Source organism: Lingula anatina, chromosome 2 (assembly GCF_051362555.1).
Source record: "Lingula anatina isolate TDL-2025a chromosome 2, LinAna3.0, whole genome shotgun sequence".
Classification (NCBI taxonomy): domain Eukaryota; kingdom Metazoa; phylum Brachiopoda; class Lingulata; order Lingulida; family Lingulidae; genus Lingula; species Lingula anatina.
Genome location: NC_141768.1, coordinates 36,389,758 through 36,413,181, shown reverse-complemented (window position 1 = coordinate 36,413,181; position 23,424 = coordinate 36,389,758). Strand labels below are relative to the sequence as shown.

General features: G+C 34.1%; 3 protein-coding genes across 8 annotated transcripts in view; 2 read left to right on the top strand and 1 right to left on the bottom strand.

The window, feature by feature from the left end:
- LOC106151440 (lethal(2) giant larvae protein homolog 1) overlaps nt 1–10,941 on the top strand; it is a 25,804-nt gene extending 14,863 nt beyond the window's left edge. Inside the window, exons 10-27 of one of the 4 annotated variants that reach the window (XM_087005096.1) lie at nt 430–481; nt 1,851–2,026; nt 2,346–2,563; nt 2,750–2,820; nt 3,004–3,157; nt 3,354–3,682; nt 3,905–3,993; nt 4,452–4,605; nt 4,743–4,960; nt 5,176–5,292; nt 5,611–5,777; nt 5,960–6,065; nt 6,347–6,467; nt 6,678–6,947; nt 7,277–7,462; nt 7,694–7,737; nt 8,752–8,804; nt 9,796–10,941. In XM_087005096.1, the coding sequence (XP_086861222.1) occupies nt 430–481; nt 1,851–2,026; nt 2,346–2,563; nt 2,750–2,820; nt 3,004–3,157; nt 3,354–3,682; nt 3,905–3,993; nt 4,452–4,605; nt 4,743–4,960; nt 5,176–5,292; nt 5,611–5,777; nt 5,960–6,065; nt 6,347–6,467; nt 6,678–6,947; nt 7,277–7,462; nt 7,694–7,737; nt 8,752–8,804; nt 9,796–9,864 (2,594 nt within the window). In that variant the 3' untranslated portion in view covers nt 9,865–10,941. The remainder of the gene's footprint in view (nt 1–429; nt 482–1,850; nt 2,027–2,345; nt 2,564–2,749; nt 2,821–3,003; nt 3,158–3,353; nt 3,683–3,904; nt 3,994–4,451; nt 4,606–4,742; nt 4,961–5,175; nt 5,293–5,610; nt 5,778–5,959; nt 6,066–6,346; nt 6,468–6,677; nt 6,948–7,276; nt 7,463–7,693; nt 7,738–8,751; nt 8,805–9,795) is intronic. The other 3 variants (XM_087005098.1, XM_087005097.1, XM_087005099.1) reach the window with 3 other exon arrangements.
- On the bottom strand, nt 10,723–17,405 carry LOC106151459 (protein Njmu-R1). Of its 3 annotated transcripts, XM_013524729.3 has the most exons (12): nt 17,286–17,405; nt 16,146–16,226; nt 15,781–15,906; nt 15,290–15,448; nt 14,886–14,943; nt 14,628–14,660; nt 13,689–13,808; nt 13,373–13,437; nt 12,918–13,096; nt 12,632–12,732; nt 12,147–12,217; nt 10,723–11,953 (listed from the first exon to the last, which is right to left on the bottom strand). In XM_013524729.3, the coding sequence occupies exons 1-12, from the start codon at nt 17,360–17,362 to the stop codon at nt 11,794–11,796; spliced, it is 1,230 nt and encodes a 409-aa protein (XP_013380183.2). In that variant the 5' UTR covers nt 17,363–17,405; the 3' UTR covers nt 10,723–11,793. The 3 variants fall into 3 exon arrangements, with proteins under 3 accessions (XP_013380183.2, XP_013380184.2, XP_013380185.2); XM_013524730.3 differs by lacking the exon at nt 14,628–14,660; XM_013524731.3 differs by lacking the exon at nt 16,146–16,226 and having other exon boundaries at nt 17,286–17,402.
- LOC106151441 (meiosis-specific with OB domain-containing protein-like) lies at nt 17,369–23,424 on the top strand. The gene is made up of 14 exons (XM_087005105.1): nt 17,369–17,478; nt 17,882–18,047; nt 18,342–18,399; nt 18,683–18,814; nt 19,084–19,159; nt 19,387–19,579; nt 19,718–19,818; nt 20,037–20,089; nt 20,760–20,855; nt 21,047–21,148; nt 21,651–21,801; nt 22,391–22,592; nt 22,819–22,905; nt 23,061–23,424. The coding sequence occupies exons 1-14, from the start codon at nt 17,384–17,386 to the stop codon at nt 23,154–23,156; spliced, it is 1,608 nt and encodes a 535-aa protein (XP_086861231.1). The 5' UTR covers nt 17,369–17,383; the 3' UTR covers nt 23,157–23,424.

Below are 23,424 nucleotides of genomic sequence, written 5' to 3'. Positions count from 1 at the left end.
GTGCTTTCTAACCATATGAGACTGTGTCCTGAAGCAGAACTCTGAATGGTTTCCAGGTCATTGCCTGAGGGGAATGGATAAATAACTAGGGCAGACATTATATTGAATTGGGAAGATAACAATTTTTGTGGGGCACTGTAGTTTGTTAACTTTGAATGAACATTGCTGTTGTAATGTTATCGTTGATGTTGCTGTGGAATATTATTTTAAGATGATGAACTCCATTAGTTTAATGTTTATTTTATTTTGATAGTTGTAGAGAAATAGGAAACTACCTAACCACTGTGAAAGGTGTTTTACAGTTACACATATTTTTCCTGTTTAAATAATTACTTAAATCCACAATAAATTATGTGTTGGTGTAATACATATTCTTTGCATTTGTTGTCTCGGTACATGTATAACTCATTTTTGTTTTGGGTATTTCAGGACCTTTTCCATGCAAAGCTGTCAACAAGATCCAATGGAAAAAAGCCAAAGCGTAAGTAATTCCCAAAAGAATTACAGATTTTTAAACTTATTTTGCTTCCTTAAGTTGCCTTTCGGTTGAATGTTTATCATATTCACACAAACCTGACACTCAGTTAATCGAAGTACTTGAGGGAAACACTGGTAGAGTCAATGAAAGGAGTTTGTTCAAAAACTATTTAAGAATCTGATTAGAATTTTTTTATTAGCAAACCCATTTCCTACTTAAAGATTTGGCTTTATCTGAAGGGGAAAGTGTATTGGAAACTGTGAACCAATCAGTAGTTCTGTCCTTAGTTAAACTTGCAGCTCCACACAAAAGAAACTTCATGAATAATGGAATTTTGATTGTGAGACTGCGATATCGTTGGTGCTGCTGACCTCCATTGATAAAGTTCATATTTTGCTTTCCTTCACACTCATGCCTTTATCTCATGTGAGAAATTGTACACCAAAATGCTCTCTTTGTTGTAAAACGCAGATCAGTTTGAAATATAAAGGGAAGGCATGCGTCTACTAACCACAGTGCCTTTTGGCATTGTCCCATGGACAGTGGGGATTCTCTGCAATTATATGTATGGAGTTTTTTTATTCCTTTGTATTGGCTGGGTTCTTCAGTGTGCATCTTCAGCATATAATCTTCTCTCAGTCTCTACTTGCCCTCGTCTGACTTGAGGAATTTGATATTGTGAAGCAGTTAATTTGTGAATGAAGATGAGTTTACAGATAGGATTACTTTATTATTGCATCAGTGGCTGATAATTAACAAAGCTTTTGAGTCTTGGAAATTTCACAGGGTTATGTGCTCTTGCGTGTGATTCTGGAGATTAGGATATCACAGGCATGCAGCTTTTCTGCAGTGTGTCTGGATCATTCTAATATTTAACCATAGGGGTTATTCCATCTAGATAAGTGCTTTTTTTCTAATGAAACTGTTTATGATTGCTCATACACGTACATCAGCATTGATTGAAATTTCAGTCAAAAAATTGGTAACCCTAGTCTAGACAGTTCCAATTGAGTTGATTTTTTTTAGTCTAATAAAAGAAAAATGGGATGGAAGTTATTCAGTGAAGAAATAATTTGATTTTTCCCTGTGCCATCCAATTAAAAATTTTTTTCTTGCCTTAGATATTGATTTCTGTAAATCGACAACCTCATCTGCCCTGTTGTCATGCCACATGTCGCTTACTGTGGTTGTCACTCAGTCACAGGATCTAATCTTCACAGACTCCATGGTTCTGAAAACAGCAAGATGCCTGTAGCCTCAGCAATTTACTTTTCAGTGCAAAGGCAAGATTTCAAATTGTTTGACAGCTGATCTGATCAGTAAGTGATGGCTTTGGCTCAAAGGTGTAATTTTTGAATAATTTCCATTACAGAGACAATTTCATCATTTTCTCTGGTGGGATGCCCCGTGCCAGCTATGGGGACCGTCACACAGTCAGTGTCATGCAAGGGACCAATCATGTGGTGTTTGACTTTACCTCCAAAGTGATTGACTTTACTGTCCTCAGCTGCGGAGATGAGCGTGCTGATGACACAGAGGACAAGCCAGGTAGGTTTGGTTGCTTGAATATATGGTAAAGGGGGGTTAGTGACTAATTTTGTAGCGCAAGATATTGGATTGTCCTTATATACTTGAATTATATTTTGGATGTTAACCAAAACTGTGTTAAGAACTTTATTATTATTTTTAAGAATAAAGTTTATGATACTTTTCTGTAAAAAGTACAACAAATGTGAGATGGAGATCTGTGTATAATCTGTTTTGAATATATTCATGATTAAAAAATAAATAAATTCAGAAAGTATTTACCACAATTGCTGTATTTACTATGTGAAATATAACAAAATGATCCTCTTTGCGACTCCAGAATATGACGACCCCCACACCCTGGTGGTGCTTGCTGAAGAAGAGATCGTCTTGGTAGACCTGCAGTCTGAGGGCTGGCCCACCTTCAAACAACCTTACCTGTCCAGCCTGCACTCGTCTGCCATCACTTGCTCACAGGTGGTCACTGATATGCCAGAGGCTCTCTGGAACAAGATTGCTGATGCAGGGAAACAACAGCTGACCAACCTGTCATCAAGGGTAGGTTTTTTATGCAAATTTTTTCTTAATTTTGGCTTCAACAACTTCCATTGCACATATTCCTGTTCAACGTCAGTTAATTACTGTAAATACATTATTAATTAATATGTGGAAAAATTTGATTTCAAATATTGAAGATGAACACTTACAGGTGCTCCCTAATGGTCAAGTTGTTCTTGTTTTTAGGATTGGCCAATTGGAGGTGGTAAGAACCTGGCAGAGGATTCTTCTCTGACAAGAGACTTGCTGCTTACTGGGTAAGAAACGAAATACTTTTATTTGGCAGTTTAAAATAAACTGACAAAGAACATTTTAGCATATTAAAACTTTCAGAAATTGAAATGATGGATAGCATAAAATCATACTAAAGTTTGGATTATTTATAAAGAAATGAAAGCCATGTAATTTATTTGCTTATATTTTCATTCTGATGCACTCAGGCATGAAGATGGAACGGTGCGTTTCTGGGACGCGTCCACCTCCTCCATGTCTCTGATGTACAAGATGAGCACCACCCAGGTGTTTGGAGGAGATGTCAGTCAAGCGGACCAGTCTGCTGCAGATGGAGAGGAGGAATGGCCACCTTTTAGAAAGGTCAGTTTTCCCCCTGTGTCCAGCTCAAGATTATTCTTTTACATGTACAATTTCTCAAGCTGAAGTGTGTTTGGGTGTGGGTGTGTGTGTTGAAATTGAGAACACTCATTTATCTGTAAGATAAGTGTTAAATCATGTAGAAGTATAGTGAGTTTTAAAGCCACTGAAATGCTTAAAATTTACCTTTTGTTCACAGGTTGGTTGTTTCGACCCGTACAGTGATGATCCTCGTTTGGGCATCCAGCGCATAGTGATGTGTCCTCTCAGTGAGACACTGGTGGTCGCTGGGACAGCGGGTCAGGTGATCCTCATGCAGATGGAGCGTGAAGAGAGGGAAACCGAGGTGAAGGCTGTCACCGTGAACATAGTCAGTGACAGGGACAATTTTGTGTGGAAGGGCCATGATGCATTGCAGGTGAAGGAAGGGGATAACAAGTTTGCTGCAGGATTTCAGCCATCTTGTGTGATGCAGATGTGGCCCCCTGCTGCATGCACTGCCCTGGCTCTGCACTCAGAGTGGCAGTTGTAAGTATCAAAACTTTCAGATGCCAGAGACCAAGTGTATAATAATTATGTAAATTGTCAGAGCAGTTATTGACAAATTAGAATTATGCATTTTAAACCAGCCAATGTACAAAAAGGTATAGATGCAACCTAAGCAATTATTCAGGAAAACTAAAAGTTCAAGTATCAAGTGAGGTTGGTTATTAAACTGAAAATAATGTGAATGTTTAATTTTCTTTACAGGGTCACAGCTGGTACTGCTCATGGATTTGGTTTATTTGATTATGCACAGAAAAAAGAAGTTGTATCTAAGTGCACACTAAATCCACATGGTGAGTTTTTAAGACGTGTTTTACCAAATTTTCATTAAAAATTAAAAAAAAAAGTTATTGATGATCAGTTGTTCTCCCTGCTACAGATATCTTGAATGATTTTTTGCTGTCAAAATGTAGAGCATGAACTCCTGTTGTTGAATATTTCAGATTTCCTTTTGTGCAATATGTTATTTGAGCATTTGTCATACAAAGTTTAAATTAATCTGTCCCAATTAAAATTCTGATAATATTTTACTAGTATAGCTATACATAACAGTTTCCTGTTCAATTCCCAGTAATTAACAAATTATTCATTGTCAGATTTAAATTCATTACTAAGATTTCTAATTAAGATAGCATTTTGTCTATAGTCCAGACCTAAGATTTAAAGAAATGTCCAATACTATACAGAGAGCCATGTATTTAACGTAGATATTGATGGAGCAAAATTTAATTTAGTTTGAATGTATTTTCAGATTTAACAGGCACAGGTGAGAGTGCCATGTCAAGACGCAAGTCTTTCAAGAAGTCACTGCGTGAATCATTCCGCCGGCTACGCAAAGGCCGCAACAAGAAGGAGCCAAAGGCATCCCCTGAAAAAGCAAAACCAGAGGAGAAGAAAGAGCAGAGGTGAGTTGAATGCATTCAGTGTTCTGTTAACTTTTCTGTTTAAGTATTTTGAGTGTATTTGGATTTTCATTTAAAAAAGAATCACTTTTCATTGATGTTTGGTATTGTTAGAAGAAATGTTTTGGTCTGTATTACAGTCCACAACCAACTACAGACCTAGATGCTCCAGCTCCTGCTGCAGAGACGGCCCCAGCCACAGAGGGAGCTGCTGCTGCTGCCCCTGCTCCACCAGCTGCCGCTGCTGCCCCAGAGGAGCCCAAACCAGTGGAGAGGCAGATTGAAGCAAGACCTGTTGACGACACAGCAGGGTCTATGGTTCGATGCCTCTACTTTGCTGATACTTTCCTTATCACACGTATGTTTTTACTTTTGTTTATTTAATTTTTTTAATGACTGTAGTCTGATTAGGAGCCTGATGTAATTGTTAAAAATCACACAGTTGAAAGCCTTGAAAGACGAGCATATCTTGAAAATGGATTATTTGCTAATTCCCACTTGCATTATTTACACTTTCAAGAAGGGATATTATTTTATTTCTGATTTTTATGTGAATATTTTCATGATTTTTAGCTACAACCCACACTCCAACACTGTGGGCAGGTACAAACAATGGCACAATCTTTGTCTACATGGTAACCATCCCTGCCAATGATAAGAGGGATTCTGAAGCAGTATCATCTACTCTAGGTAAGAATGGAGTAGCAACTGATATCAGTGATAACTTCACAATGAAATTGGTTGTAAATTTATATAACATGAGTGTTATTTGATGAAATAATTTTGATTTTGTTAGGAAGAGTCCTTTATAGAACATGTTTAATAAATGATAACTTCACAAATGAAATTGATTGTAAATTTATATAACATGAGTGTTATTTGATGAAATAATTCTATGACTTTGTTAGGTAGAGTCCTTTATAGAACATGCTTAATAAATTGTGCTCTTTTAACTAAAGATTGAGGCAGATATTGTATTGTTATTTCATATTCAATTAATTTTTTTAGCCAAAGAAATTCACTTGAAACACAGAGCCCCTGTGCTGTCCATTTGTGTGATTGACCGCCATGCAAACCCCCTCCCAGAGCCCCTGGAGGTACAGCATGAGCGCGCCAAGGCCCCAGACATGAATGGCAATCATCAGTTGGTCATAGCATCTGAGGAACAGTTCAAGGTAAACAGAATATCATTTAAGATTTTGCTCATAATTGTAAAAACTGTGAAATTGAATTCATTTCTTAAAGGAAACCAGTGGAAATGTCTACATCCCACTAGTTTTAGGTATAATATATGAATTTGATAATGGTTATTGAGATTTTTTTGCAAAGATCTTATTTGTTGTGTTTATGTTTTCAGCTATTTAGTCTGCCCCAGTTGAAAGCCTTGGGCAAGGAAAAAGTCACAGCACATGAAGGAAGCAGAGTGCGTAAAGTGGGATACATCAACTTCAGGAGCAGAAGTGGTAAGGAAATGTACTGCTCTGGAATATAATTGTGCCAAATCATTCAGTTTTAAATTCACTTGATTTTAGTATTTACTTTTATGGAACATTCCCACTTGGTTGAACTTTTGGTTCAATGTTTGAAAGATACTCTAATCCTGAATGATCAGCTGGCTTAAATGGATCTAATAAAGTTTCCTTAGTCTGTGTACATGCATGTATGCACATAGACCATCAGTACAAGTGAAAAAATCCAGACTATGTCACACATGTATTTTCTATTTTTTTTTTTTTTTTTTCAGATGAGAATTACAGTGAAAACAATATTGTATGTCTGACCAACCAGGGAGAGTTTGGTATCTACACAATTCCAAATCTAAGGAGGCAACTGAAAGCTAATGCTATGCGAAAAGAAGACATCAAGTAAGTAAAGAATTTCCCCTTTGCTTCCTGCATTGTATTTGTGAAAACTTCACATTTGATATTATGAAATTTGAAGATGTACCAGTTGTATAATTCTGGAAACTGCGTAAAAAATTTCCTATGACACAGTCGCCAGCAGCCATTAATCAGTAGAAAAAACATTCTTTATTAAAATGTAAACATAACTTAACAACTCCCTTTTGTTTTCAGTGCAATCCAGTCATGTGTCTTCTCCAAGAAGGGTGAAGGGTTCTACTTGGGCTCCCCATCAGAGTACATCCGTTTTACTCTGTCAGCCCGCGAGAGCACAGAGCCCATGTGTGCAGTGGAGTTACAGGATGGCGTCAGACCAGCTCTTGTTGAACCAGAGCCTGAGCCAGAACCCGAACCAGAACCCGTGGCAGAGGCAGAACCCGAAGCTGCAGCTCCTGCTGAGGCAGAGGGAGAAGGTGCTGCTGCCATCACAGAGCAGCAAGAAGGGTGAGTGTTTTTTCTTTGTCTTACATACATTTATTTAAATCGGTCCTCTTTGTCCGTCATATTGGAAAATATCTGTAGTTTTTCCAAGGAAAGGCATGTCAAAAATGATCATGTTGTTATGATCTAAATCTGGAGTGTCAAGTAGTAGTTTAGTAAGCTTCTATTTAAAACCATGGCAAGGAAATCAATTTTATTGATTTTTATCTCATGGGGTAAGTACTAAATATAGGTTTGCTAGTTTTACTTTTAGCCTTGATGATTAGTTTACATTTTCCCTGCGTGTTTAATTTTTGTGTGACTAACTCCCACCTTCTTTGGTTGCTGTATAGTGGTGATGCACCAGCCGAGGGTGGCGATGCACCAGCTACTATCAAGATAACCGAAACCACCACAGAGGAGACTGTAACAGAGAGTGGTGGTGTCACCAAAGTCACCACAACTACTGTGACAGAAACATTAGAAACATCAGCTGATTGCTCTGCAGATATCACTGTTGACAGTATCAAAGACTTTACGTAAGTATTCATTGTAGGAAGAATGATAGAATGGTAGCTCAATATTTAGAAACACTGACAGTAAGTAGTATAGCTATAAATGAGTGCAGTAGTGTCTGTGTGTCATTACTGCAAATTTTCGTTGACCACTGTGTGTGATGTTTTGTGTGATGTGTCTTTATGATAAGTGAACATGAAATGAAAATTGAATTGGCTGCAGATTTGTGATTGTTAAATTTTTTTTTTTTCCAGAGAGCAGACTACAGATTCTGGGGCCCCAGTCACAGAAGCGGCAGGTGAGCTTTGGAGGTGTCAACTGCCTCAAAATTTTTTTTTTTTTAAGTTGGTTTATATCTTAGCACTCATAACATACTTTTAAGTCAGTTGCTTTCAGTGATTTTTAAGTGAATGCGTATTCTCTGAAATTTTATTTTTTCTCAGTTCTTGAGTGACTGTAACACCAATTTATATATATCATTGTGAAAGGGCATGATGATTTTTTCTAAGTAATTTCTCTCTTTTCCTGTATAGTATTATAAAAGGAAGACATGTTTGAGTATTGAACATGGTTACAGAGTGGTTACATGGTGGTTATGTATTAAAAAGTAAATAAAAAGTTAAAGGAAGACATAACATGGCGGTCAGGTGAATAATGATATAAAAGTGATATTCTTACCCTCCCTGCAGCCAGCAATAAGGATGGCCATTGGTCAGTCCCTGTGCTCTCAGTCACCCCACCAGACGAGGAACCAGCTAATGATGATGATGAAACATGACCATCATTAGCTAGTAGTAAATGTATGGCATATCAGAAATTCAAAATTATGTGGTGTGTCTTTTACATTTAGTCCTTGGGATTCCCCTTTACTGCCATTTAGATGGAAGAAACAACTTACAAATAGAGGGCATTTTCTACTCTTGTTTTTGATTGAATGTACTTTGTGTTATCTGTTCTTGAAAAGATGTCAAACATGGTCCTAGGAATTTGTGTTCTGTATAGTACCTGTTGATGGTGTTTTCTCTGCATGAACTGTTTAAACGTGAGACATCTTACTCGGAGTTGTTTACCATGTTTGACATTCTGCACTATAATAACTTAATCTTTCTATGAATTCAGTATTTCGCTATTATTTTGGGCTATTTTTGAAGTGATACAAATTAAGCGTGGCGAGAACTTGAATCTGGGTTAAGGATTAGTCAGGTTAGACCTAGAACAGGGCTTTCTAATACTGTAATAACTCTGGCTTATTATTATTTATATTATTGACATTATTATTACTGTTACCATCATTTATTTCCCCTCCCCACAGCAACAGGTGTAAACGCGGATGATGACACAAAAGCCGCTCAGGTCACTGAAGAGGTCAGATAAGTACCATGATATCTCATTCTTTCAACAGTGACACACCCTTGCTTGACGTTGTAGACTAGCTGACAGTGGTATCAGTAGACGTAGGCTTGGAGTTTAGACCTTCCCAGTATATTTTTGTAGCGATAACAATTTCATGGCAATTGTTACTAGCTATTTGTAAAATTCTAACAGCTAAATTGCATGGTGACTATAAAATTTTAGAACTAACTCCTGCTTGGTAGAAAACAGTCTTAAAGCTTTGAGGGAAACGTAATCCTAATTATATCCCAATAAAATGTGGGGAGTGGGGTGGAATATTCTCATTGAAATCATTGGGATATATTGGCCACTGTCTGCACTAAAGTCTCACCTCACACTGGCTGTTTATCAATTAATTTGCCAGTCTTTAACCATCACTTAAAATAATGATAACATTGTAGAGAATGTGCTTTATCACAAAAATATAATATTTACCTATACCAGGGTGTCATGTTGATGAAAGAATGGGCTGATATTGTGGCACTTCTCATGGCTGCATGACTTGCAACAATTTGAAAACAGTTGTGTGGGGTGACTCTCAGCTGTTTTATAGTCAGGGTCACCTTATAAACTTCACTTGTACTGCATAAAAATATCATGTTTCCTCACTCTTGAATGTTTGAATGTTCTTATATACACAAAAAAAAAAAAAAGAAAAAAAGTTCAAAGTGAGAAAAATGGAGATAAAACATGGCATGGAATAGATGTAGATCCAAAAAGAAGAGCATGACTATAAACTCCCCATGTTCCAGCATGATATGTTTGTCTCTTGAATATGCGCTGTTCATTCAAATGAACAAATGTAAATTGTTTGTTTCAAGACCTTTTAATTGAATGAAAGAAATATTTTTATAAAACTTTTGTTGAGGGCACTCTTATTATAAGAATAGCATTGTCATCTTTGAACATTTTTGCTGTTTAAAATGTTAGTCTAAATTTTTTTGTGTTGCTTGAACTCTTTCAGAGTAGTGATGTAACCGATTCCACAGAGCAACTAGAGGAGCTCAAGATTCGTGAACCAGGAGATGAGTGAGCAGTGTACAGAGATAATCTCTGCCATAACAACAAGATGGGAGATTCCGTCTGCAAGAACCAGAACCACGAGGAACTGCCTTGAAGGACCACAATTTTTTTTGCAAACTTTTTATCTTCAAAGTGCTCATTTTGTCGATGCTTCAGCTTAAAACTAGCTGGTTATGTGTGCTAAAAGAGTGACAAAGTTTGTGCCTAAGCTTTAGCTAGACAATGCACAAATGACTTGGTAGTATCGTGAAGCACTCAGAAAATTAGGTTGGCCAGATATAGAAATGCTTTTGAATTTTTCGAGGACTTTGCTACAAGCAGACTAGAAATGGTTCCATATATCCAAACAGTTCATTCTGAGATCAAACTTTCATTTATAAATGTGGTTGATAGACTGAGGAAGTTTTTTTAAACTGTATACTTAAATGCTAGATAGAATTGTACAGATGTATACAGTAATAATGTGTGCACTACTTGCCTTACTTTTGTTTCACCAACTTTAAATGTCATAATAATAATAAAAAGGTTGTGCTTGTTTATCTGTTGGGTCTCTTATAAAGTAAGTTTTACAAATGTATATGTTCTGTATAAATTGGATTAAATCATGGCAAAGGAAAGACATTGTTGATGTTACCCTGTAAAGTGTTCGTTCTGTATTGAAAATCGGTCGACTGGTGTAGTGGTATCTTGATGTTAAAACGGAGGTCAACATCTGCAATTTCTTCCTAGGAAGTAAAACAAATGCAGACTTTTACCATTTCTCCACAAATCTGTGTATAGTATTTGTTATTTTCTTTGTCAATTTGCCATGTTAGCAGGATTTTAGTGGTGTTTTAACTGGTATAGTCAGTAACGACAGATGTAGTAATGGGGTATCTAGAATTTTATTTTGTGATATATTGCATATGTGCCTTCCATTTTTTCATTGCTTTTGAATGTAGCTGTACAACTTAATTGGTAAATTTGTTCATTTCATTAGAAACGGATGACAAAAACATTTACTGACATGCACATCTTAATGAATTATGATATCAAATTGTTTTTAGTGATGTGAACAAATGGCTAATAAAGTTTTTAACTAAATCCACTTGCATTTCTTGATATTAATGAACACCCATGTACCAAGTGCTTTGGTAATTTTTTCTTTCAATTCTAGCAATCGAAATTGCAAAAAAAATTTTTTAAATCTGAAATTAGCTTTGTAGCTTATGCAGTACTTTTCACACATTAATTGATGAAATGTTGATAACTGTATTGTCCATCTATACTTTTACTTCAGGCAGCCATAACTGGAATTGATCCGACTTCATAAATAATTGGATATTATATAGCACAACAGTAATTACAGCACTGAACAAAATTTCACCTGAATAAGTACGTATAAAGTTGTGTGAACAAGTTTGGCTGCTTGAAACTAAACATCATCGACCAGTGTCAAAAAAAAAAAAAAGATATATCCCACAAGCACCAAACATAGTGACACAGGTTTTATATTATTTGAAATCAAAACTTGAAAACCACTACTGACTAGTACCAAAAGGACTGAAAATGCATTCCTTGAACTTCTGAAACTTCAGCATTGCCTGCGTTCAGCAACTGGGGAAATTTTTAATAAATAGTACAATTTAAATGAACAATGTTCATTTATACCAACACATATCTGTGACAAAACTGGTGTTCTTTTTCTTTTCTTTGAACAAAGTCAAAGTAGCTGGAATGTTATTGTTATTGATCCTTACTCAAGGAATGTCAAGAATTAGCAACCCAAGCTGCCCAATATTTTTTAAGAGAAATATGTTCCTCTCCCTTGTTTGCAATTTCACATTTAACAAATTCTGCTGCTTTCACATCAAATAGATGAACTTAAGAACACCCTAAGATCAATTATTGCGATCAAATATTCCAAACATTTCACCAAAGAACAGTTCAGTGCACTGTTTCAAGTCTGTAGCAGTTCCAGTCCTCCAGATTCACTGATAAATTCCTGCAGTGCAACCAGGACATCCCTGGTCTCTGGGGAGGTGACTGTGTGGTCCTCAACACTGGCATGGTGCAGGAGGATCCTGCCATTGCCACAGTTCTTTAAGAACACATAGGCTCTGTAAAAGAGAAAATCAAAACATGCAAAAAAAAAAAAAAAAAAAAAAAAAAAAAAACTTGAGAAGCTTTAAATACCATGGGAATGCAAACAAGGAAATGCATGATGATAGTGTAATGATAGTGTAATATGGGGGGAAAGAAACTTTTACTGAAAATGAAAAGAATCAAATAGAAAAAATAAAAGAATCTTACCTATACAGGGCATAGTGATCATTTTCAGCCTGCTGAATTAACCTCTTCAATGAATTCATGTCTTGGATAGCCTGGGGTAGAGTATTAGTACATTAGATTATTCAGTTAATATATGAAGTTGTAAGAAAGTAATGCAAAACAGAACATTAACTAGAAAAGCACTCAGAGAGTGCAGACCTCCACCAAGGCAGCAAAGTCTCCATCCAATGCTGTTTCAGCTTAAATTTTCGATATTTTTGATTATTGATTGATTTTTGATCTGGATCACCACCAAAAACTAATCATCTGTTCCTTAGCCCACTTCTGACAGTTCCTGAAAATATCAACAAAATCGGTCCATAACTTTTTGAGTTATGTTGATGACAGACAGACAAACAAACAAACGGGTTAAAAACAACCTCCTTGGCGGAGGTAATTATTTCCAATTCCAAAACGTCAAATCAACACAAATGTCATACCAACGTAGAAGTACATATATGATTTACCTTAAGTTTAAAGCTATCCATCACATGTTTAAGAAAAACAGCACTTTTCTGCTCTCCATTAGTCAGGGTCTTTGCCCATTCTTCACAAAATTTTGTACTGGCTGAAAGTTCAATATAACATAAAAAAATAAATAAACTGTATCTAAATAATAATATATGTATTGTACTTTATGCTCCATTCATTTAAATTTAAAAAAATATGAAGACATATTAACAACTGTATTTTGTCATTACTTCTCAAAATCCCCAAATTAAAATCTTTTAAAAACTCATTTTGAGGACTTACTTTTGGTCTGTATTTCACAAGCATCATTCTGTACAGTGACAGTGAGCACCTGGGGGAGCCACTGTCCTCCTGGGATGATATCAACCAATACTGCAGACTGGTTAGAACCAGAGTCGGAGCCTTTGCCATCTCCACCGGAGCTACTGAGAAGATCAGAGAGGCTGCAGCTTTCAATAAACCTAGCGAAGCGAACATAATAAACAAAATGAACAAATACTGATCTCGGGGTGCATTTTTTCTTGACTCCTTTACACTGAAAATAGTTAAACATTGTGTTCTCAGACAATCAGATTATAGACACTTTCCTGAGTAGTGCACAATTTATATTGGAGACAACAAAGATTATTGTGTAGCCATTACATAGGGTTTCTGCGCAGTACCATGTAGACTGTTGCAGAGACCTATACTTCCCCTTTGGAGATATCACTCTTAACATAAAAAAATTGACTGTTTACTTTTTCAGGTCTGTTTTGAGTGGTTCCTGGTCTCCCTGAAATTCCACTACATTATTCATAAGTGCCTGAAAAAAAGGCCAAATGTAATTGGATCTTAAAAGCAATATGAACAATTATGAAAGAACCACATGCCTGCATGCAAATAAGATCAAATATTTAAACCATTGTTTTCTGATTAAAATTGTACAAAACTTGAAGTACTGGTAGGCCACTGCATGCACCTCATGGAATTGAAATATATGATTTTTTTTATTGGTGGAGAGATAGTTTGGTATTTTACATTAAAAATTAACATAATCAATTCAACAATACTCACTGCATAGATTAAATATTGAATATCTTGTCCCAAACATTGTACACATCTGCACACATAGTTTATTGCAGTATCTTGCCAAGTCTCTAAATATTTTGACAATTGCTGGTTTACATCTGTCAGCTGAAACATTCAGAACAAAGGAGATTTTAAGCGGACAAAAAGTGATAGATTATTGTTCAACTGTTTGTTTTTCTACCTATAATGAGCATAACATACTAAAAGTATTTTTAAAAAATCTACTTTAGTCGAAATGAATTATTGGCTCTATTTACAAAATACACTTCACGAAATTGATTTTTTAGAAATACATATTACAGTCTTCATCTACATTCTTTTTTTTTTTTAGTTACCTTTTGGGGAAAAGCCAAAACCCAGAATACTACAAATTTTATACAATAAACAGAGCAGAGTCCCAATACTTTAAGGTTAGGTTTTAGACACCTAATAACCCCTATATTCCAGATGAAAACTCATAAAATAAACTATAACAAAGTAAGTCATACTGTAGACATGCGTAGGCTAAAAGTGATAGTTATCACACACCAAGACATAAAACAAGAGGAGGGACTATTCACAACTCGGTTTCTGTTTATGAAAAGGCTACAGGTGAAGTTACATAAAATGCAATTAGGTATGAGAGAGGAATGAAATAAAAATACATACGTTTAAGGGAAAGAAAGTATGTGCATTTACCAAGCACAGAGACATTCTACACATCAATTGACAATATATAATTCACAAATACACACCAAACCCACAAATGTAGATTAACATACAGATCATGCACAGTAAGTGGAAGTCACATACTAGGATATTACTTATAAAGATGAAAGTCAGTCAATGTTATTAGTTTGTTTTTCTAAGAAATGTTATATGTTACTATAAAATGAAAATGTTATTGCAAAATGAAAATTTGCATGTTAGTATTCAAGCTATCACCTTGTCAATCTTATTTTCAAATTCCAGACGATGCTATGTAAAGAAAAAAAAAAAACAGCAAAGAGTTTAAAGGCAAGTTGGTCACAGTTAGCACAAAAGGATAGTATTATGATAAAAATGTGTGAGTGTGCACTAAAATGATAATTCATCACTTACTCCACAAAATTAAGTCTACATTTATCATTTTGATTGTATACAAAAAGTGATAAACAGGAGAATCAGATAAAAACAACTATTATAAAGGATAATAGAACCCACCTGCTCTTCAAGCAATGGTAAAAGAGAATCACTGAACTTGTCCAACTCTGGTCTAAATGTTAACATAGTTAAGGCTAATAAAACAGAAATACTGAAATCACAAACTTTAAGTCCACGTGAAAATTTTAAGTTTGCATTACTTTCTCAGTGAAAAACAAAAGATACATATGGAATGCAACAACTCATCTTAAATCCATATGAAAATCTTTTTCTGATACCTTATGCAGTGAACTACAGTACAAGCATATTTCTCAGATCTGCCATTAAAGACTGTTCATTTTGGCACCTTTTGGTTTAATTAATTTACATAGTATTTTACAGCTAGAATTTTGGCTTTTTTTCAAAACATTCCTGTCATTCTCCTTCTTGTAAAAAATCATTAAGTCTCAACAGATAAAAGATATAAATCCAAGCTTCCATCAGCAGGAGAAATAAAGCAAACCACACATTCTCTACAATAGAATCCCTCCTCTGGGGGTGTTTGGTCAACTGTCTCCAAATCGACTCCTTGGCGTATCAGGCAATAATAGCACTCAAGTGGGGTACTGTTATCTTCTATCAACCTATAATAGCAAGTGAAAGACCTGGTTTATATAATAAATATTATATAGTTTCATGACATCCAATTTAAATTTCAGTAATATCATAAATGTCACATGGTAATATATTTGCCAACATGTACAGTGTAGTTTGTAAGTCAAATTAATTTTTTTTGTCCTGAATATCTTAACATTCACTCTTCCATAAGAAGCTCCATGTGAGACTTACACCTTTTATAACTTTAAAAGTAGCCACTTAAGATAAAGGAACAAAACATTAAAAAAAATCATTAAATGAAAGAATATGAATGATGACTATAGAAAAGATATCTCAGCCTCAGCCAGAGTAGACTTACGGAAAATCTACTGCAGTAACATTTCCGCTACCACTGTACACTGTGCCACGTGCAAGCTTCTTAGCTATGAATTTTCTTAAATCAGTTTCCTTCTCTGTGTCCAGGCTACATGATATGACTGATAAGCTGGAATTGTAATACCAGGTTTATACTACAATGTACTATAGTAATAATATTAATATAAGTACTAGTACCTATATATATATATATTGAGTATTCAATTAAATTTTGATTCATAAGATTTAGCTTTGTAAAAATTATTCTGCATGCGTTGTCATCTTAGATAACTGTCTTTGAAAGATAAATTATCTGAAACAAAAACCAAATAACAAATAAAATATAATGGAAAACCTTGTGTTATATACCTGAAATCCTCATTTACTTTCGCCTCTTTCTGTAGAAAATCTGAAACTGAATTGCTTTGTCGTTCTGTGACAGAATTGAGCCTGAAATAAAATCACAAATTTGAGATAAATAAATTATTTGTAGTGATCAACTGTCCTGTATCATGTTCAAAGTCTTTTTTAATCAAGATTCCTTCACTTACCCAAAATTTTTAATAAGAGTTTAGAATTTCAATAAAGCTTTCAAATCCTGACTCTCGCAAATCACTTTAAGCTTATGATGGCATTTTTGTTATGCATTTCAATAACCAAATGTTGACTGTTTAACTTGAATAATTTTAAGCAAGCACTTCTATGTAAAGGCCCACTTCCAATGAAACTATCTTTAGATCAATCCAATTCCGTAAAGACTCTTGCTGAATGCAATCAGATTTACATGCTTCCTCTTGCAGGGATGAGCATTGCCATTTATGGCATGGGGGGGGGGGGGGGCTCTGCATCCATCTTATTATCGATCTCTGTGGCTCCCAAAGAGTTGGAAATCAGCCCATAGTTGGATAAAAAATCTCATTACTGCTCCTGGGATTGAGTAGCATACTCAGTACAGAAAAACTGGAGGGTACAACTACATTGGAAACAAGAATAGGCATGTCAATCTGATTGCATTCAACGAGAGTCCCTTTTATGTAGAATGATAGTTTGGGAATGGGCTCTAATTTTTTTTACATTAAACCTTTATTACTATAGTAGTTTATATAAATATATATATATATATATATATATATATATATATATATATATATATATATATATACACAGTTAGTACACGTACTAGTACTACATGTAGTACTGCAGTACCTGTACATGTGTACGTCTTTGATATCAACGTTAAATTATGAAGACAACCTGGTAAAGTCTTCCTACCCATTGAAAGGAAGAGGCGTGGGTAAGAGGCAATGGCACTGGTTTGTTAATTTGCTGTACATGGTAAAACATTTATTTTGATACTCAAAAATAAGTTGTAACGACAACAACCGAAAATAGCAAGTGGTTGGTCCAAAATTAATACTGCAACAACAGCGTTCAGACAGCGAGTAGCTTAATCCCACAGGGCGAGTGATACAACATATCATTCCATATCCAGCAATCAATCGCACTCACCTGTTGGTATGATAAGTATAAAGGGCATAAAATGTGCGTGGTGTGTTGTCAGTTACTGCTGTCGGAAGTTCAGCCATAATTATCGTAACTCTAGGCACATGCGCACAACTTTGATTAAAGGTCAACTTCCGGTCCTCGTGTTTAGCAGACGACTCAAAACAAACCGCTCATTGACAGCAGCAGATAGATCAAAGTCAGTGAAAATGAGCGTAGTATATATCCTTTTTTTACCATTTACGTTTATAAAAGACAAAGTTTAAAACTAACATTTTAGAGAGACTCGTATGTTTATTTAAATGATTTTAACTGTCATGAGTTAACATATTATTCTTTTTTGTACCAGAACTGACAGAAGTCACAATTTGTTTATTTTTATATATATCATTATTATTATTATTATTATTCGGGGGGCTGATTTCACTGTTAAAACATAATAAAAAATAAGATGAGTATTTTATACATAACAGCTCATTGAATGTTATAAAACTACTTTAATATTTGACTGTATTTTATATACAATAATAATAATAATAATAATAATAATAATAATAATAATAATATGCAGTAGACTTAGTTTGAATAAAATCGGAATTCAGGATTTCCATCATGGCATGGTCGGCAAATTTTGATGATTTTAACATTGATGACAACTGGCCATCTCCTGCACAACCACAGCTTGGTAAAGTAATGGCAAAAAATGTGCAGCAAAATACTCGAACAGTAACTGAAATCCAAAACTTAGCACCTGGATTGCAAAATACTGTAAGAACTTATTGATATTATGTTTTTTTTTTTTTTTTTTTTTTTTTGTAACTCTAGGTTTAATATGATTTAGAAATCTATAGTTGTAACAAATATCTTGACTGCTCATTCTGAAATATTTGTCAAATAGGCATATCACACCCCTAGATTGCAGTTTGCAATATTAAAACAAAAACAAAAAACATTACAATTGTTAAAGACATTATATTGTTGTTTGAATTTATTTTCAAAATCATAAGATAACAATGAATGGAAAAGAAACTTTGTATCTTAATTCTAGATTTTTATGTGCAGGTAATCATAGGTGTGGTTTTGGCAAAAGAGGAACCAAGAGCCATCCCTAGTAAAAAAAGTAAGTGTTTTGTCACCATTTACATAATTAAATGTTAGAACATTTTGTTACAATTTTTATGAATGAGAGATGGATTTACACATGTTTAAGACTAGCTTTTTCACATATTCTTTATTAGACCAAGATTTTAGTGCTCTTGAAACTACAGTACAGTAGAAAAAAAAAATTGTTGTAACCCTAGGTTGAAAATTGTATGTAAAGGGTCTTCATATCTGTGAAAAATGCCATCTCTGGTTTGGACTATGCAAGCTTTATTCATTTTAGAAATAATGTACATTTTTAGATCCAGGTACAGAGCTCTACCTGGTAAGCTTTACCCTGAGAGACTCGCCTGTTGACTTTATAAATGCAACATGCTGGGGAAATGAATTGCATATTCAGCAAGTGGCAGAATTGTTTCACATTGGAGATATTGGTAAGGGCAGTTAAGTGACAAATGTTGACTTGATTAAAAAATTTAAAACTGTCACTCTATCTTTGTTAAATTGAAGTTGGTGTTGGAGTTGGAAGAGAAATTTTCATGACAAGAATCATTCATTAAATTAGAATTACGTTTTCCAAAAATCAATTATTACATTTTCTGTGAACATCACTGCATATTTGGTAATTACGTAATGATGTTTAAGTATGAGTATTCAGGGCATTTTTCTCAATTCCTTAAGTTAGAAATATTTTTGATCGTAGTTGAGATTTGCAATGCACAAATAGCTTCAAAACCCTCAGATGGATCTGATGAGAGATTCAGACCTTGGACTCCAAGGTAAGTATAATTGTTTGTATCTGAGTACAGTAAAACTTTTGTTATCAAACACTAAGATAAATTTGAAGGATCAAAAAATATCCTCATTAACACTTTTTTTCAAAGAATTTGCATATAAGTTAACATTTTGACATATTTATAACCAGTAAAAAATATTCATTAGAACTAAATCTCTTAATAATGATTTTGTCATTTATTCAAAATTAAACATGTTTTTGTAATTTCAGCTTATATCAACTTAATATTAGTGAAAACCACTCTACAGTGAAATTATATGGAGGCTGGTCTGTAGATAAGTACTATTCACTACAAAGCATCCCTATCAAAGCAAGCAATGACTTTTACACACTGGGAGACATTATTGCCAATGGGCAGAATCTGCATAATGCTGTAGTGAATTTACTTGCTGTTGTTAGATGGGTAAGAAATTAATAGAATTACAACAACACATTTGCATCCTTAACATTTTTTTATCTGCACCAATGAAACTAATCACTTTAATTGAACAAATATATTGAATTAGAATGCATAATCACTTTACCATTTAATTATATTTAGGTAGGGTCACCCAAAGATATTGTAACAAAAAATAAAAAACACCTGAAAAGATGTGAAGTGAAGCTTCTGGATGAGACATGTTTATCTTTTCCTCTAGTACTGTAAGTACTGGGCTTGCATTTGCTGTAGGTTTTGGTCAATAAATGAAGTAAATTAGATGTATATAATTAAAACAATCCCTCTCAAATATATGAGATTAGATTAGATTATTATTGAAAACATAGATTATTTATCTGATTTCCTTTTCTTTTAAAGTAACAGGTACATAAAATTTGGATTGGTATTGCAAACACTACATTATGTTATTTTTTTTTACCAGATGGAGTAATGAACAGGTAATCCTTGCACAATCTTGGACTACACAGGATCAAGGTATTTTACTCCTTTGAAAATAATTTATTAAATGTGGGGACCACTAAAATGTGAGTTTGATATTGGGAATTGTTATAGAAAAAAAAGTCACAATGCAACTAAAATAGATTTTATGGAATATTTTAAAGGGATTACAACTGCTCATAAGTTATCCATATTTCACAATAAATGCATTGTAAACAGCTCATAGGAATATAGTAAATTCCATTTTACCACCAAAAACGGTGGTTAATGCAATTATTCTGGAATTTGTGCTTGCCATCAGATCACGTGACCTCCACAGATGGCTACACTCTGTAATAATCTGTAAAAAGAGAATATTACAGAAAACCAAACTTTTTAGGAAAAAAAAAAACTTTGAATGTGGGAATGGATTCATTAACCATTGGTAAGTATGGGAAAAATTACCCCAGGAAAATCCATTTTTTGGACAAAATGAACAGTTGTTATCCCTTCAAGTCAATAATTCGCCAAATATATATGTCTTAAAATGTTTCTGCTTCATCCTGGTAAATGACAGGTAAAGAAATACAAATGAAATACGTGGATTAAATGGCCATAATTCTAGCATTCATGTACACCTGCTGAAGTAGACATTTTCTTGTTGTTGTTGTTTGTATATTTCTTTTTTTTTATGTAACATCTCTGTCTATTAGTGTTTTCTTCCTAGTAATATTTGTGGCAGATGCAAGAGTTAGTTATGATGATTACAAGAAATGCATGGTTGCCACTGCAACTTCAAAGACCATATTCATATTAAATCCTGGTGAGTAATCTTTACATACATGTATCTTCTTCTAATGGGAATCATGCCATATATGTATATAATTAGTCTGTTTTGGTTAATATGATTTTTAACCTAACCAAGAATGATAGAAACAATTCAGTTATACCTCAGGGCATTGTATGTAATATGCACAGTCCTGTTGTATCGTGATGGTGTCTGTTTTGTTGCAGACACAAGAGAAGCCCACAGTTTGTACACATTTGCCCAGTCAGTTGATACAAGTGAAGATGATCTAAAAGAGATGTTAGATGTAGCAAATTCTGAAATAGACCGTAAGTTGAGACTAGAGTAAAGATGCTTCATTTAATATTTTGATACTTTTTCAAAACACCTTAATGGCTTCAATATATTTGGAGAGTATAGGATATGCTAAGTTTAGTAGTTACAAGTTTATAAACTTGAATTAATATCACAAAATGGGTTTTTGTGCTCTTTCCTAAAAGCTTATTTTGTTTACCACTGAATAAAAGTCATTTTATTTTTCATGAAGATAAGTAATAAGTATACACACTAAGGTTATGATTATAGTCATTCCTTTGCCCTTGCCAGAGAATTCCTTCAGCTGAGACACTTTGAGATCATTAAAACACAATCAGATTTTCTGTTCAACTGCTGCAATGGGTAACTATGCAGTTGCTATATTTGTCAGATGAATGATTGAAAATCAAACATCTGTTGTTATAAATTTCCAAATGCATTCTTGATATAAAGTTACACAACAACACATTTATTTTTCTTATTTATAAATACATGAAGATAACATTTCATTTTCAGTCAACACCATAACAAATGTATACAACTTAGAGCAGCTAAAAGCAAAGGTAGAACCAACAAATGAGGGAGGCACAGATCTTGGGATTACTTATGCATATGTTACTAACTTTGATATTGACGGAGAAACAGAAAAAGTCATAGCCAGAAGATGGTATTAGTTGTCAATTGAAATAGGCACATTGTTTCCAAAGAGACTAAGCATGTTTTTATCTATGAGTTAATTATGATGTTTTGGCCCTTCATCAAAAGTTCTTGATCACATATTAGTCTCATCATTTTGAACTCCACAACCTGAGGTAAAAAAAAAATTAGTCTTTTCAGAAACAATTTACCTTTTATTTTCCATTTTTTTCATGTTCATGAGAGACCATCAAAATTCTTTGCAGTTTTTAAGAGATTGATTTAATTTGACTGTCACCTAGGCTGATAATTTGTGAAGAGGACAAATGTGGGCCAAGGAAAATGTGTTTAAATTTGTGATATTTAAAACTAATCAATAATAGCACTACGTTAATATTGAATGTAATTTGCTGGAATAAAATGCTTTTTCATGCACAATCAAAATAATCTGGCCCTATATATATATTCAAAGCAGGAGGTTGTCAAATGTACCAATTTAAAAGGTGCTCTGTGCTGATGTAGATTTTTTTGTGTTACTTTGATAAATACATTTCTATTGCATGTGATGAAAAATCATGCAAAATTAACTTTTCCTTTTTTCTAAACCTATATCCATGCAGTACCAAGTGTAGATTGCGCCTGGAAAAGAACAAATTGAGTTGCAGCAATCAAAACTGCCCCTTGGGATTCTTGAATGATGACACCATGGAAGCAGACTATGACATGCAGTTTGATATGGGCTTAACATTATCTGATTGTACTGGATCAATGCATTACTGCCGTGCTTATGGCAGCGTTGTTGAGAAAATGCTAGGATGTACAGTACGTATTCCCTTCTCTAATCATGCCATCATCAAAATGGCAAAATCTTTTTAACTTACTTATCAGCATCAAACAAATTCCCATTAATACATTCATTCTTACTTGTAACTGTTATATGTACAATGTTCTTACTGATAAAGCTCTTATTGCTCATGTTATCTGTAAGTTTATTAAACCAAAGGGTTAAAAAGAGAATTTTTTATCCATCTGCTTTAAAATTATACAGGCAGATGAATTCCAGAAGTATGATGATAAAAAGAAGACTCAACTCAAATGGAAGTTTTTACTTGAGAAGTGCAAACTTTATATTAAGGTTTGGTTCATGATATATCATAACATGTGTCATAGAAATGTGTATTGATCAGTTTAGCAATATTCGACTCAATTGTTTTTTTTGTTTTTTTTAAATTAAAATATAAATGGCCATACTACTATTGGAAAGACTAAATTTAAATACGATTTTTTCAGGTTACATTACCCAGATTTGACAGGCCAAATACTCTTACCAGAATATTAGACTGTCAAGTTGCTAATCCTCAGGAGGCCTTAGTAAACCAAAGATAGAATTATGAAAGTCTCACACATATATTTTAATTTTCAAAGGAAGAGAATAAATATTAAAAAAAATGCTTTCACATATATTATGAAGTATTCTACAAATGGATTTTATTCTATTAAAAATTTAATTCTAAATAGCATACTAGTAGATTATCTAATTGTCCTTCTTTGCTTTCATTATACGAGACTATAAATGTACACCTTTCTATGTATATCTAGAACATTTGAAAAGTCCTGTTTGAAAAATAAAAATTTACATGCATGTTCAATGTTC

Bases quoted from the DNA above. Each gene is read 5' to 3' on its own strand.
- LOC106151441 (XM_087005105.1), top strand. From the start codon at position 17,384: ATGCGCACAACTTTGATTAAAGGTCAACTTCCGGTCCTCGTGTTTAGC. The intron at 17,479-17,881 runs GTCAGTGAAAAT...ATCGGAATTCAG, and splicing joins ACAGCAGCAGATAGATCAAA to GATTTCCATCATGGCATGGT. The intron at 18,815-19,083 runs GTAAGGGCAGTT...TTTTGATCGTAG, and splicing joins GTTTCACATTGGAGATATTG to TTGAGATTTGCAATGCACAA.
- LOC106151459 (XM_013524729.3), bottom strand. From the start codon at position 17,362: ATGGCTGAACTTCCGACAGCAGTAACTGACAACACACCACGCACATTT. The intron at 16,227-17,285 runs GTGAGTGCGATT...ATTTTATTTCAG, and splicing joins TATACTTATCATACCAACAG to GCTCAATTCTGTCACAGAAC. The intron at 15,449-15,780 runs GTAAGTCTACTC...TTGCTATTATAG, and splicing joins GTTACTGCAGTAGATTTTCC to GTTGATAGAAGATAACAGTA.